Below are 17072 nucleotides of genomic sequence, written 5' to 3' on the forward strand. Positions count from 1 at the left end.
AGAAATAGAGGTTTGATGAAGACGGCAGATCTCAAATTTTTGTGTGTTCATTGAGAAAAACATTTTCAGCCTCAATACCAGCATAACATTTTCATTTGGTTTCCTTTGACATGCTGTCTCATTTTAAACTATCAACATATTAACAGTTGAGATGCTTCTCTTACAAGGGCAAAGTAAATTTCAAGTGACTTCTGACAGGAAACACAAATCTATTTCAGAATTAAACCTTTTAGTACCAAAAAAGCATGATGAGTGTGAATGGCAAAATTGCTGGATCATCACTGCAAACAATGTAAGCGAACTTTTATTGAAGCATTAAGTTGTGGTACAGATATTTTTAAATGATCAAAGTCTAACACCATAGAAATTATAAACACCATACTCCCCCATCCTGATCACCCTAGATAGTTCAATAATCCATTCAGCAGCTTTCATTTTTATAGCCAAGGCTTATGCTTCTAATTGTAAAATGTGTATTTCAGTATTACTTGAGAAGGGATCTTCAGTCTACTTAAAGGACCTCAAGCCAACAAGCATCAGGTCAGTTGGGACAATGTTTAAGAACAAAAACACTGAAATATTGGTCCTCAATATTAACACCAAAAAGCATTAGTGCCATTTACAGCATGTAATTGATAACATTGGTAACGAACATCAACAATATGCTTAAAATAAAAAGTTCCAACCACTTGATTTCTAACCAAGCAGACTTTAGTTTAGAAGCACTGAAAAAGCACTTCGTTTATAAATACAGAAGGAACAAAAAACCATTGTGTTAAACCAGAAAAGGTCAAAACATTGGAAGGACAAGAGGGGGGGAAAAAAAAAATCATCTCAATTTCGTAGTTAACATGCTGGTCTCGACAGCTGTTACAATCCCAGTATTTGCAAATATAGCTGAAAAGTGTGCCAGCTCTTCAAAGCCCGCATTTTAGTCAATACCCATTAAAGTGACTTTGAATTACACACTTATTCATGCTCCATGAATAGCATTCTACTTCACTCCTGTCCGGGTGTCCCAGACAGTTCCTGTTCTATGCCTTCACTTAATGCCCTCAAGTCACAGTAAGAGGAACCACCTTAGTCATTAGGAGGAAAACACAGATGAAGTCACAACACTCAAATACAACATAAGTCACATGCACAACAATGTCACAGGACTGTCACAAGATAGAGGCATTAGCTTTGCTTGGAACAACAAAATAAGTGACACTGGACCAGTTTAGAAGCACTCTTTACAGTCAGAAGTGGGAGGTCACAGGTTTTACTGCGAATAATCCAGACCAATCGACACAACCAGACTGGCAAATTCCACTCCCGCACTAGATCTACCTGCCAGTGCTCAAGAGCACCAGCTTCTTCATCTGACATAATTGGTGATTACGGAAGAAAACATCTGGTGCCAATGTGAACTTGCACTTTGTGAAGCCGCCACACAACTATGCCAAAGCACTGGCATCCTGACTCAGCTCCTCCCCTACCAAGTCTTGGACCTTCTTCAAATCCTGCCACTGTGTAGCAGCGTGACAGCTCAGGGATATGGACAGAAAAAAAATGAGCACTAATAGAAGAGGAAATTTAGCTTGCATTAGTACCAATACCCAAGTTTCTAAAGGTGAAAGACCAATGCATTAGCACAGGGCTGCAGTATAGCCGAGCAAATTCCTATAAGCTTTATTAGAGCATGAGAAGTCAGTCCGATTTAAAAATAAATCAACCACCACCTGTAGTAGCAAAACAATTTGTAACTGTTTTAAGAACTTTCTCCAAACACGACAGTGTTAATTAGGAATCAGTTTCATTAGAAATTATAAAAGTTTGTCAAAAACTGTTTTAGACTGAAATCACAACATAGATGGAAAAAAGTGACAATTTAACAGAGAACTGTCCCCAGTGAGTAGGTTGAGGCTAAAGTCTAATGAGGACGAAAGCCTTGTCTGTGGGGAATTTTTGGTGATACCTGGAGGAAAACTATACTGTGTGTAATTCTACTTGAATCATTTTTACAAGTGTTGTAAAGTTTCATACAGTAAGATTTTTCTACATGCACTTCAATTTCACAGCAAGAGTGGCATAGAGTACCTAAACACAGAAGAGAGCATTCATGCAAGATATCTAACTTCTTGATATAATAATGCATACAATTCAAAATGGTTATACTATGATTACACCTAGGGCTTTCCACAACTACAAGGTGGTGGGAGTGGAAAGCATGGCCCCCTGAATCATTAACTAGAAAGCAACCACCACCTTCTATATGGGATTTCTTTTTGCGTTTTTTCTTCATTCTTAATCAACTGTGCTGTTGCTGGCGATTTTTTGTGAAACTGGTAAAAACAAAATTATAATCACTGAATTGGGCAATCTGGTGATCAAGACGTTTGAACCCTTCAATCTTCTGGGCAGAAGAAAACACTGTACGACATTTAGAGCTCTAGAAAACAAAAAAGTGAAAGTTACTTAAAAATGAGCATTTGGAGGTGAACTAGCACAGTATGTGTTTTGTGGGGTTCTTGCAATGCTGTTACCAACCAGTGCCTGACCATGCTGCAGGAAGTTTCAATCTCAAGCAGCAATTCTGCCCCCTATGTATGGTGCTGCCCTGCTATGAACCATTATGGTAGATGGAGCACCTCCACTTTGGGGACAGGCTGAGAGAGTTGGGGTTGTTCAGCCTGAAGAAGAGAAGACTCTGGGGAGACCTTATAGCTAGGGAGGGACTTTTTTTCAGAGAGTGCAGTAATAGGACAAGGAGTAACGGTCTGAAACTGCAAGAGGGTAGATTTAGATTAGATATTGGCAAGTTCTTCCTCACGTCGGTGGTGAGGCACTGGAAGACATTGCTCACAAAAGGTGGCAGATTCCTGGAGGCAAAGTCAGGCTGGATGGGGCTCTGAGTAACATGATCTACCTGAAGACGTCCCTGATTAGAAGGAGAGCTGGACTAGATGACCCTTAAACACCCCTCCCAACTCAAAGCATTGTGATTAGCTAGCAGCATCACCATTAACAGCAATGCTTCTACAACAGGCAACTGCAGTCAAATCCAGAAAAATGACAGAGCAAGAAATTATGTCCTTACATAACTGCACAGAAAATCATTAGAATACTGAGATTGGGCTGCCTTGTCTTCATATTTCTTAAATTTTCTGGAAATCAGATTTAGTACATGCTAAAAGGAATACTGAAGAGTATTTTTACTTTCCTCTAGCCTTGCTTTGTTTATATTTATACATATTTCAGGAGCTAACAAGCTAATGCAAGAAAACTCACCTGATTAACAAAGAGGGTTGTCACAAATTTGCCTGGCTTGAAAACCTCCACAACTTTTCTAATCAGGTCATCGTAAGAGGTCTGACTTATGTTTGTTTCAAAACTAACGTAAGAAAACTCTGGTTCTGGAGTGATGTGAATAGTCCAGTAAGTTCCCTGAAAAAAAGGACAATATTATTACTGCCAACAATCACTATTTGTTTTAGCATTAATTATCAATAGGTGTAAAACTTACATCCGATTTCATCCCATTCATTGAATACCCACAAGGATTGAACATTGTAGCATCAATAACAGAACCTGGTATCAGGTCACGAATTCCACTCATCTGCAACAGAAGTTAAAATTACACCAACTCAGTTTATCATGCATCCATACACTTGCTTAGGTTTAATTTAGAGACAGCATGAACACCAGTTTAGGGGATAGGACACCAGGATTTTCCCCAGTAACAAGTCAGTCTGATAATTTGTACCACTGTTGATGAATTTGCTTTGCATCCTGTCACTTACCAAGTGACTGAGTGCCAAACTGCATGCAAATTGTCAGATACCTTGCTTCTCGCAGAACCAAGACACGTACCTCCAAGACAAGGGAACAGCTTAGGATTCTAAAACGTAATTAATTCTGCAACTAAAATGGAAAATGGAGCTCCTGTTCAACCAGTATCCACAAAGTGAAGGCTGCTTACATTTACTCCAGAGTGCCAGTATACTTCTTTATACTCTAGATGCAATCCCAAGCACTTTAATTTCCCACACAGTACTTGAGCTACAGCCAAATCTCAATAGCAAATATAGTAAGGGAACCAAAGCCCAAGATGGAAAACCAGATGAAGTCAATGTACTTAATTGTCAGAGAAACTTGTTCATGTTACATGACTTTCCCATTTGGGAAAAGAAAAAGAAGCAAACCCATCAAAGTTAGGCACAAATCCTTAGATCTGCTTCCCCTTCCCCCTCCACTATCCAGGTTTCTTATTTTTGCTACCTAAATTCCTTGCATTCATTCTAAGTCTTACTCCTCATAATGTCTATCCTTCAGTGGATGTTATTCAATTTTTTTTTTAATTTCTATTCTTCCATATTTCACAGGATATGCTTCCAGTTATCCAAAGCACCACAAATTATTTCTTTTAATAGGCTCAAGAAGGGGCTTTGAAAATGAAGTTAGACTCCCAAAAATGTTCTAGAGTTAAATCCATTTTACCTCCAAAACATTAAGTTGACATTTTCCTGTGATTTCTCCTACCACAAAATAAACCTTGTATTAAATGCTAAGTGAAGCATTTTGTTGCCCAGTTGCCACCATTCCCAGAAGTGCTTTCAAACAAACATACACGAGTGACATCATTTGCAGTAACACCATCTTTCATGTAGAACTGGTCCATAACTACTGGGTCAAGCTCACTCATCAGAATTTCCAGTGTCTGATCAGGCTGATTGGATATCCGACTCTCTGGGAAATCCAGGGTGTACAGGTACCTACACAAAATGCAAATGACATATGTATTAAATATCATCAGCATCAAGCTAAGTTCTACTCTAAGTCCCAAAGATGTCAAAGTCTTCACATACGTACCAGCAATCAGAATTCATACGCCCCATGCAATAAGCTGCTCCATCTAGACAAGAAAAAAGTCTCCAGTTAAGATACTACAGCTCATCCTTTATGTAAAAGATTAGCTTTATTTTATATTTAAAGATGGTATTAGTCTTTCACAGAACACTATGAGGTTCACCAATACAGTCAGCATCTGTATCAAATAATCATGCATTTAACTTCAGGAATGTAAAAATCCGAAAACCGGGCTCCCTCAGGAAGTGGTCTGGATGCACCAGTTCAGAGCCTACTAGTTGGAAATTCAGATTACTTGCATTAGCTAGGCATGGATAGAAACTCTAGCACGCTTAAACATCTAATCTATGAATTCATGATTAGCATTTATTTTCAAATAACTCAGATAAGTACTACAGCTTCCATGTTCCTTCAAAAACCTTCTCTGTGGGTAGTTAAAATTCAAAGTTATTCTTGTAGGCTTTAGATTTTATTAAATGTGACTTCTGAGAAAAACTTACTTTTTTTTTTTAGTGTATTAGTCACCCTAAATTACTATCCTACCTTTTTAATGAGGCTTTTAGGGTTAAGCAAGAGCTAGGTTCTGCAAACTGACTTACTATACTCCATTTGGAAGCTTGAAGACAACCTCAGTTAAGACAAGGTGCTAAGTGTAAAGCTTATTATGATTTAAATTTTGATCTTACAAATTAGTGTCAGAAATTCAAAAAATAAGTATTTATAGCTCTTGATTTTTATGCAGCTAAAGCCTGTGCTGGCTGTAGAACTGCAAGGACTGCTCAATGAATGACCAGGCAACCCAATATGTATCAGACCACTCAGCACTTCTTGCTTCACATCAACACTTCACACAAGGTGTGCAACTTTGCTGAAGTTTCACAAACTTACTTGGGAAAATCTCGTTAAGAAACTCTACTTCTTCCTGGAAATTCCTATGTGGGTACTCCTGGTGGGAAGGCTTCATGAAATTCTTACGTGAATAAAAGAAGCTCTGAAAAAAATAAAGGTACATCTTAGAGTATTCAATATATTTGTCCATCTTGAGTTTAAAAATCTAGAAAAATGTAAGCATTTATTATAAGATTTCACAGGACCTAAGTTTTCCTTGTCAAAACGTTGCTATCTGTGGTTCCATTTCAGAGGCCTATGTTTATTCCTAGCTTAATTGGGAAGTTATAGGAAACAGTTTACTTCAAAATTGCTTGCCACAAACCAGTGACTTGACTACTGACACAGACATGGATGTCTTCTAACCTTAAGTAACCTAACTCAGCAGAATAGCATTTTTCAGTTACCATCCTTTAAGGGGCAAGTAGAAGGCTAAATCTTACAGCAGAACAAGCAATCTTATCACAGAATCACAGAATTGTTGAGGCAGGAAAAGACCTCCGAGATCATCAAGTCCAACCTAGGACGCAACACCACCACATGGGCTAGACCAGGGCACTAAGTGCCACATCCAGCCTCTCCTTAAACACCTCCAGGGACAGTGACACCACCACTTCCCTGGGCAGGGCATCCCAATGCCCGAGCACCCTCTCCCTGCGGAAGCGTTTCCTGACATCTAACCTAAATCTTCCCTGACGCAGTTTCAGACCATGCCCCCTCCCTTTATGGAAAGCATACGTATATGGCAAAGGCTCAGAATGTTTAATAAAACAGTGAATTTGAAATATTAGTAAAAAACTTTCTGCGCATTATAAGGAAGATGCAGCCTTTCTGGCACCTTACCTGAATTGAGTCAAACCCACTGTACTCCCTAGCAAGCTCCAACAGGGGAACCAGTGCTTGCAGTAAGAGGGTGGTACCACACGTCTTCAAAATGAAACGTCTCTTGGAGACAAACATGCTACTCTCACTGTAAGAAAGGATGTGTTAAAAACATATTAAGCGCACTGTATAAAACAAGCCAGGAGAGAATGGTTAGACCTTGGTTCTTATCCCAACCAAACACATTACTGTCAGCAAACATGCAGCATATGGTACATAAACATGCTTGGCAAATGGATCAAACCAATGGATTTCTGCTGGAGACCCATCATGATTTCCCAAAACAAATACAGTGATGCTGTGAAGCAAGTACACAACACAGACATGCAATTCCATTTCTTAACCCAGACATAGAACAGGGTCAGGCTTGAAATCTGACTTTCTCAAGCTGAAATAAAGCCTAGGAGAAAGTGAACTCAAAGGCAGCAATAGTCTTAACAGAATTTCAAAAATTGTCTGGCTGCATTTTCCAGGATAGCTGACTACTGGAAAGTGGTAAATCAGCACCCATCCACAGGGACAGGAGCTCTCAGAATGAGAGTATAGAGATAGCTATATGATATGCCTTATCCACAGGATACAAAAATTAACTATACAGAAGTTTAAGTCATATAGTTAACTACAGTTGCCCTGAAGTGGAGATGGGCATTGCTACTACATCCAGAACACTCACGCATGTATAAAAAAATATCTTCTCACAAAGTGACTGAACAAGGTGAATCAAAGTCCATCTTAACTAACTCAGTTTGGAATGCTGTTTAAGAACTCAAAGGCAAGGTTGTATTTTATCCAGGATACAGTTGTAACTAGTTACATTTTCAGAATTTGGTTTAAAATATACAAAGCTCGAGGAAATAAGACTTCAGCGCAGTTTCTTTAACTAGCTTGCTCTTAGTCCAACCTTGCCCTCAAGGCAGTCTTTCAGAGTACAAAAGCTTCAGTTTTTGTAATCTGAAGTAAAACAGAAAATGTCAATGTGTCTGTAAAGTTCATGTTGAAAAAGCATGAAAATATTTTGCAAGATGAAAAACATATGGCAAAAGTAGCGTCCTTAGAACTAACTGCTGCACAACACAAAAATTCCAAGATTTCAGGAAAGTTACATTTTTATAGATGTCTTTACCTAAGCTGCAAGAATTGTTCCACTTGATTGCATTATCTGCAGTTAAATCCAATCTACTGATGAATTTTTTGCTGATCTAGAAGTGACACCTACGTGCACTATTCTGAAGTAATCCTAAACCTCTTAATTGGGGAGACTCATTTGCCTCTTGACAAAATTCAGGGATTAGGTGCAGAAATCAGGGATTAAGTGCAGCAACATCACTGCTCTGTACCCTTTTAGTTAAAGAAAAAAGACAAACACTCGTAGCTGTGAAGGCATTTCCACTCCTGAAAAGAAGCATGAGAACTGATTAGCAGACCTCTGCAAGTTGTAGTCATGAACAGCAGGATCTTAATGCAAGATTGGATTCTCAGCCAAGTGGATCCCATATGACAATTTATTATTTTTTTTTTTGCCTCTTGGAGACTAGAAGAATAAGCTAGGGGCTTACCTGAGTACATAAGCTTCCTGCTTGTCAGTTTTTGTCACACTTATGATCAAACAATGCACATTCTCCAGAAGTTTGTCCCACTCAATCCTGCAAAGAAATTAGAGAAGAGCAAAACCAACAGGTTAAATAAACAAAACTTTCTGGAACCCTGGGTAAAAAATAAGAGCTATAATCTTGTTTGGGCTACGTCTCAAGCTGCTGGAAAGACAAAGACTTTTTATATAGGAATTGTCTATCACAATACAGCAATATCCAATTCTTAGCTCCTGATGGCCAAGTACTCCTCAAGATCTGTTCATGTAATCTGCTGCACGTGGACAACTGTCAAACAGCAAACCCAAGCCTCTATCTATGCAAGTCAGAATAACCTTAACTCCTGCATCCTGCATGTACTAAGATAAAATTCATAATTTTAATGTTTTAGGCTGAGTCTCCATGTACTTCAATTACAGCAGTCATTGGCAACTATCAGAGTAATAAATCAGGAAGTTAACATTAACATGTTTTATTTGTCCATCTTGGAGTCAAGTTCATAATGTAATTGAAAACCAGACCTAAAAACTAACACATCTCAATGACCTGAATCCCTGTTTGATCAATCAGGATTCATTCTACCTCTAGAAAACAGAGAAGACATACCAAATCGTTTGGAATGGTACACTTGGAAAATGGAACTATTTTCATATACAAGTTGAAGCTACAGTGCTAGCCTTCTACTAGTATAGTGGTAGAAGTTTAATAATTCTGTTCTTAACTATCATTACTCATTCTTCAACTAAGGAACTAAAAAAAAAAATAAAAATAAATCAATGGGCTCAATTTGAGTCCAAAGACTTCATGACAAGTGACAGCCTTGCAAAAAAACTACTCTGGTTGTCACTTCAGTCTTTTGTTTGCACCAGATGAGTAGAATCCAGTATAGTCAGATTTGCTGCAAAGCAGATGAGAACAGATACAGCTTCCTGAAGGTGCAAAATCACACGACCACCAGCTGTCCTACTTTTCCTATCCCTTCCTTCCCACAGCATAATTCCACCTGCAGGTTTGTGCCACCTCTTCTGCTCAAACCTGTTATGAACCAAGAAATGAAATTTAAAAACCCAGCATAAAACTAAGCTGTCCATCAGCAAAGCTGTAACATCTATAGCACCCTTCACAGCTGACAGCACAAAAGAATCTCAATTTTTTCATCACCAAGCAAGCTATTAGATCAGCTCAGCTGCCCATATAATTAAACCTAATCCTTCATCAGGAATCAGACCTCTCTCCCTTTATTGACACTGCAAAAGCTCTAAAGTTGTACTTCAGGGCAGAGCACTCATATTGTTAGTTGAAGTTTTGGATTCCACTGTACATAACTAATATTACTCAGATGTACTTTGCTTCTCTGAACACCCCAGCAAACACATACCTTGAGAATGTCTCCTGAAGCTGAATTCTGTACCTTTACTACTACTAACTTGAGAACTTTCCCTTTTAAAGTGTATGTTACACCAAGACAGTATATTTATACAGAACTTCACCAGAACACACTTAACTTACCTACTCACGCTATAGCCTCCTTTTAGATGAAACCAAAGCTACCAAAAATGAGTTTAAGAGAATCTTGTGCATCTTAAACCCCCTCATAATTAAGTGCACATCTGAGTAAGTTTATGAACTCATTGATATAACTGAATACTTAAAATCAAAGTTATGTTTTCCCTACCATCCCAATTAGTAAACCTTGATGAAATACTCTTCTGCAACTATACACGATGGCATGGACCATTCACTAGAAGCAGCTTGGTTTTAATTTTAATGCTCAGATAAATTGCCACACAATTATTCAGCTCTACACTTATGTCATTGACTGGGTTTGGCTCTGTTCCTGATACTCAAATTTACATGAAAATGCAAGTGTCTGCTCATCTTTGAAAAACTCAGTAAATGCAAAGAATGAAGTAGTTTATATTACACCTATTTTTGAATGCCCCTAAACAATCACACTATTTTGCCAAGTAGGGGACTGAAAGATTTAGTTTTCTCTGGAAGCTACAGCACACTTGCATAAGTTTGCCAGCCTTAATAATCCTCCCTATAACATTCTATTATATTCTCCCTATAAATTGAACTAGTTAATCCGTTAACATGTTCAAATCATTCCAGTACCACTACTGATGACATTTTACCTGCCATTCAAGGAACACTCAGTGTCTAACATAACTTACAAAAGCTGAGGCAGAGTTCCCTTACACTGCCTGATGCTGAGCTCCAGTTATTATAAATCCGATTCTGTACTTGTCTAAGTATTAATGGATATCTTAATACCTATCCTAGGCTTCTCAAGAGCACACGTCTCAGCCTTCACAAGCTTCTTACCTGGCCAGACAGTCAAAACCTTAGCTTATGTAGACAAGTGAATTTAAGTATCACTCTAGTGCAGCTCCATGCAGAGATTTCAGGGGAAAGGGTCATCTGAGTTTCAGTCACATATTAACTGAGGAAGATGTAACAATTTTAGTGTTCAAGTAGTTTAGTAATGAAAGATCAGCACAGCATATTAACAGCACCACATTACTGCATATTAAGTGCAAAGCCTACCATGCAAAGTTATGCTTGTTAGTACTACAGTCGCTATTTAGGCATTATGGCTGGAATCTGTCATTATTCCACTACAAAAGCAACAGGTAAGCATGTGCCAAATGTCCATGCATTCAGCCTTGGCAGGACTAAAGAGTCAGTTCAACATTTGATCTAATTAGAGCAGCATTAAGGAAAAAAGTCTACAAGTTGAGAAACATACAAGGTAGCAGGCTTGATCCAGAAGCACATAAAATAGACTAACCAAGGGCTGCAGCACCCAGAATGAGACTTGGCCATATTAGAGAGGTTTTGCAGAGATACTGGCCTATGCCTATAAGCATGTTAAAGTTAAAGCACAGTAAACTACAGAAAGGCTACTAACATGCTGGATTTGATCTCAATATAATCTATTTAAACAAAATTACCTTAGTATTTGACATTTTTCTGTTGTTTAAAGCAGAGATAAAGAAGAACATCTGGGACTACTTTGTACCAAGTAGACTGAGTTCACTAGCAGTCTAACTCTTGCAGAAACCAAAGAGACTAACGATAAAATGCTGTCATGAGCTTCAGCTCTTTAAAATTCACCTTCCAGTAGGAAGTATGTGGATTGCCTTGCTAATTCTTAAACATAGCCAGACATGAGGACAACCCCAAACACTTTGGAAACCACTTTCCTATACTCAAGCCAAGCATTCTAGAATATGATGCATGAGACTCATTGGTAGCTACATTCTATAGCAGACCTGCATCCACTGGAATTCCAAACTGAAAATGCATTTGAGACCAACTTCTCACTGTTATGTAGGCTTATTACCCACTACATTCCAAAGCTTTTAGGATCCTGTTTCAAGGAACCGCCACCTATAGAAAGTCAAAATAGTTTTTCCAACAGGCAAGCATCATGCATCTTAAATGGCTGCACATCCTCAGAGAATAACAAACGAAAAATGTAATACATCTACTCAAGTGTGAAAAAACTGTCCATACTTGAATGGTAGAAAGCTACTTTTTCTGTACTTGACTAATAGGACACACCTAAAAAAATCAAGTTCAGCAATCTGCTAAACCTGTGTTGCAACATTTAGTGCCTTATCATCAAAGACTTGTTACCAGAGTGCAAATAACTTCCATTCAAACTGTCACCCAGGATGTCAGTATGGAAAACCTATCAGAACCGAGAGTAGTTTAGCTTATTTTAGGAAGTATGCTTTAAGCATGTAATGAAAATAGTCACAGTCCCTCTCAACCAAGTTCCAAACCATTATGTTTGCTCCTTTACTTCATATTTTTGAGTAATAAAGAATGGATGAGCTATGAATCAAGTCTTCTTTGCCATATAAAGCCATATTTTTGAACACAAGTTATCAGTCGATTCCAAGCCTTTGCCTTCAGGGCAACAAGTTCTTAACACAGGAGTCAAGCACAGGAGGCAGTTGCACAATGCCGTTGTTTCAGGACATCTGGGAAGAGGTAACAGCAATTTAAAGAGATAACGAACTACATCAAGAACTTCTTCCTGTCAACAATTAACAGCCTCCACAAGCACACCATCCCACCACCCCAGTAACAGTACCTTGCTAACGCAGCCCAGACAGCACTGGGGTCGTTTTAACATTAAGGCAGGAATTTTTTAGGAAATAAATCCAGCTTAAGCTATATACATACTCTCGCATAGCTTTTCATTTAAATAGAACAGCTGGCAGGTCTGCAGCAATCAAAGTAATACACATTTTAATCTTGTACTTTACTGTAAGACCTTGTTTAAAATCAAGCATTCAACCGCAGAGTAACTTTTTATTATTCTCTCACTTGTTACCTATCAAGTATTTTTAGGAGCCAACAGATCTATCAATTACCTCATTAGTAGGCTACAGTTAAGCAGGAAAATTCCCACCAGTACCATGATCCAGAATAGTCAAACTTAATGCCTTGTCTGAATAGCCTACGCAGAGATGTACCTGAGGTGCAGAGGCTGGAGAAATAAATACTAGTGTCACTAGAATTGCAACATTAGTTTCAAGTGTTCTGAAACAGATACAGTTCAGACCAGCTACACAAAAAAAAAATAAAAATCACAAGCTTTCCAAAGCAACTTCCTATTAGAATTATAACTTAGTTTACAAATTGCTGTTTAAGACTGATTATCTTGAGCTATGTTCCCACCCTGAGTTTAGACACAAGGCACTGGCAACTTGATAACTTTACTTCAGCAGTATCTGTGAATTGCACAAAAACCACACACCCTCCACATGCTTCTCCGAACACAGATATACAGAAAGACCAGCTGTATCTCCCTTATCTTAAACTTAAGCAACTCCCTAGGGACATGCACTTAATCTTGAATTAAAGACAGGCACCCAAATGGAAAACTGCATCCACATCAAAAGTGATCCCAAACAGTACCCATAAAATGCTTCTTACCTGGAAGGTCCTGAGCCAGCTAAAGAGAATCATTCCCAAATGACACAAATATTTCAACAATGGCACAAAGATGGCTACCGATAGCACTTTAAAGGCTGGATACTTCTCCTGTTGCAGGCCTTGTATTGATATTGCAATTAGAGCAATGCAGATGGAATGGTGACTCCATCCTTTACATCCAAAGATATTTGATGGGTATTCCTAAGTCTCATATCAAAGGACAAAATACACCTGACACCCAGATGTTGAAGGAAGAAGCATGAGCCTCAACACACACCTCTGGGCTTAAACAAGACTTAAAGGCAACATTTAGGGCAAATTTCAGTGTAACCTTCTCCAGAAAGGACATGGTATCTACCATTAACTTCAAATCTCCTGTTCTCCTGGCTTAGTAAACATCCATTAGGAAAGCTCTTTTAGGAACACAGCAGTAGCTACATATTTTAAAACTATGCTCTATGGAGTCCCACTAAGGGATCAGATCTTTGACAAAAAGTGACTAACCAAATTCTTTAGCTATTTCAGTGGTAAGGTAGGAAAATGTCAAAAAAGCCTTCAATGTAAGCCTTCCTGCAAGCAGTTATCACAATCAGTAGTAGTACTGAGTGCAAAAGAGTTTGCTTACTGTGTGTGAAACCACTCTTTAATTACAACTGAGTTACAAGAAAGCATCTTTTACCTGTAATTTTGAACTTGTTTGCTAAAATCTAGCTATAAATATCAATACTGATGAAGGGATGACAATCCTTGCACAAAGTTCTCCAGATTACCCTTCATCTCCATGTAAAAAAAGTTCAGCAATTATACAGTGACAGAGCCAGCACCTTGGCACAATCCTGCCTACCCTGCCTTCCAGTCTCCACATTGCTTTGTTCTGAAGAACTGCAGGAGTGAGGGTAACATAGAGCCTACTGCCCAGCCTCCTTGTACCTCTCCCTGTTTTCCCAAACACCCAGATAACACTGCTACGGCCCTAAGGACTGGGGGGACAGGACAGAGGTGCAGCTGCAGCAGTGAGTTGACTCAGGCTATAGGGTGCAGTACAAAGCAAGTATTTACAGGACTCCTATCAGATGATGCTTGACTGTATTCAGTGCTTAGAAGTTTTCATGTGACACATGATGAGAATCTCCTGTCAGCATCACTCCATATTGTTAACTACTGTACTGTTCTTTCTCCAGTTTCTTGTGTGTCCACATAGTATGAAGAAATAGGAAGCACATTCAAGGTCTATAAACAAGCTTAATTTCAGAGTATACTTCAGTGTTGAATGCTTGAGATACAGACTTGTAGTACTTGCATCATTAACTCATGATTTTAGATTTCTGTTCATTTGAAATTATAAGCCTTTACATAGGAAATGCATAGTTGCACATCATCTGAAGGAACAGACAGCTTATTTCACTGGAGGGACAGTGAAGGCACTACTCTGTGACCATGGAATTCCAGAGCTTGGAGCATGTTCATCATGTTTTCAGCAAGTCCTCCTTTTTTAATACATAGTTTACATCAGTTTTCAAAAACTTTACAAAGTATAGTGAGAACAAGCACTAATGTTAAAGCAAATCATTTAGAGACCACAAAAACATTAACTTCTTTCCCCTTTGAATATAAGATAGGCAGATGCTTGCCGCTATTTCAACCACAAGATCTTTTTTCCAAATTGATTAGCAAATTAACAACACCCCCCTCCAAATCCTAACAACAAAGTCCATGTTTAATACTTTAAGCTTTCAGTTAGGACTTTTACTGAACATATTAAAACTAGAAGTATAGATCTTTTCTGAAACACTCTACACCTATTCAAACTCTTCTCTAGAAAGCAGGCTTGCCTATAGGAGGAAAAAGTGTGAAAATATTATTAACTGCAGCAGTTCTTGAACTTTGTTTCTTTTTTTGCTGGTGATATCCAGCAAAGACTTTAAAACATCTAATCCCTAGCAAGCACACACAACGTGGAAATTTTTAGCTTTTAACACCAGCTTAGTCATTCAGTAGATGAATGGCTCACAATTCACTACTAAGCAGGTATTACAATACAAAAGGCAAGCTCAACTAGTTTGCAACTTGATTTTAATTTAGCTATTGTTCTACAGTTTCAGCTTTGATTTCAAGTTCTGTTCAACAAACCAGTTTATTCAATTGCCTTTACAGAATTAGCATAGTGAAATAGATTGCATTCATAATTTTTTTTTCATTTGCATCCATCAAATGTAACAAATAATCCTGACAATTTTGTAAAAGAGAACATTTATAAAATCTACTTGCATACCAGCAGCACAGTTTCACTGGTAATTATTCCTGGACACTGCTTAAAAGCAATCTTCAAACATATCCCAGCTTCCTACCAAAAAAGTACACAGCTTCAATTAACAACTTGTATTGAGAGCCAATTACCACAAAGGCCTTCAAAGGTTGCTCACAGCTCTGAAACTGTGTTAAAGACCACAAGTTCAACAGTTAACAGTTTGAATCTACTCTATTAAAACTTTACAGCCATATCTAAACCAAACAAAGGAACTGTCACAGTATCTGCCTTGCAATTGCATTAAGTGCTCTTGAGCAGTTTTTAAAGTTTGCAGTTCTGTATACGTGAACCTGAGTTGACAAACAGAACACCAAAGAGCATGAATGCGTAGATGAGGAAAGTATTTGCAGAACGCCAGCTCTAACTAGATCTGTATATTCCAACACCAGAATATTAACACAAAGTCAGATGAGTACTTTTGGAATCTTTCACATTTCAAGTCAAACATGACAGGAATCCTGAAGTGCCTACACAACTCAGATCATCTGCATGTATTTCAGTCAGGATTTGCAGTGGTCTTCCAGAACTGCTTGGACCTTAACTATACAAGTCATTACCATGCAGTTGTCTGCTAAACCTCAAAGAACTCCATGTTTGATGATATCCATGTTAAGCACATTATTCAGAAACGTCTAAATAGCTTCACAAGTCAAAGTTAGATGATTGAACTACCTCATTGCACCAACAGGTCAGAGCTAAATATGTATTCTGCAGTGCTTCTGGTATGGCAGAAATGAAGCTTCCACTACCCACAATCTAGTGGTATGTATCTATATAAACATGCACACACATAACACGGGCTATTTATAATTTCAGGAAATGCAGTTATCAACCCACTGACAACTCAGATCTTTGGATACCTAACTCTACCAACATACGCACACAGGCATATTGATGACAAATACTGAAACAAAGAAAAAAAGACAAATAGCACATGCTAACTATACCTTTGAATGGAGACACTACCATCATGAACATATTCCAAACATTCAATACATCATGAAAAGCTCTACCCCTCAAGCTTCCTTTCTCAAGCTTCCTGATCACAGGGTAAAAGCAATATATACAAGCAAATTTGGATACACTGGGGGGGGGGGAAAAATCCTCCAGCTACCATCTGAACCTGAAAAGTTGAACAATTTATCATAGTGACAGTAAGCTACTGACATAAGTATAACCTTCAGATTTGCTCCGTATGCTTAAAACAAGCCTGCTTTTGTCAGCTGTGTCAGCTGATTACACCTACATACCAATCTCACGGGTCTCTGCAAACTCAAGCCCCGAGTCCATTCTAGGGAACATAAGCAGATTTTGCTTTGTTCTTCAAGCCTGCAGCTACCATTTTCTGACGTTTCCAGGACACTTGTGTCAAGAATATAATTTTCTGCAGATCTAGTTGGACCCCCTATTACTGCAAGTCAGAAGACTAGTTATTCCAGTCTTTCCAGATTGCCCCCCTATAAAACACTGTACTGGCAATCTACAGTAAAGCTGGCATGCCTGCCCTGCCCAGCACGGTTTCAAAGATGCCCTGGGTACCGGCAGGTGGCCACCGGCTCCCGAGCTAACAAAGGCCGAGCAGTCATACCTCGGCCACG

The 17072-nt window shown here is 38.6% G+C and overlaps 1 protein-coding gene across 1 annotated transcript; it reads right to left on the minus strand.

Annotated features, from left to right (window-relative positions):
• Nucleotides 1–271: 271 nt before the first annotated feature.
• AMD1 (adenosylmethionine decarboxylase 1) lies at nt 272–8261 on the minus strand. Its single transcript, XM_009874739.1, has 8 exons — nt 8178–8261; nt 6583–6709; nt 5740–5842; nt 4855–4897; nt 4613–4757; nt 3509–3601; nt 3274–3429; nt 272–2434 (listed from the first exon to the last, which is right to left on the minus strand). The coding sequence occupies exons 2-8, from the start codon at nt 6697–6699 to the stop codon at nt 2294–2296; spliced, it is 798 nt and encodes a 265-aa protein (XP_009873041.1). The 5' UTR covers nt 6700–6709; nt 8178–8261; the 3' UTR covers nt 272–2293.
• Between the last annotated feature and the right edge of the window lie 8811 nt (nt 8262–17072).

Source organism: Apaloderma vittatum, unplaced genomic scaffold (assembly GCF_000703405.1).
Source record: "Apaloderma vittatum isolate BGI_N311 unplaced genomic scaffold, ASM70340v1 scaffold12508, whole genome shotgun sequence".
NCBI lineage: Eukaryota > Metazoa > Chordata > Aves > Trogoniformes > Trogonidae > Apaloderma > Apaloderma vittatum.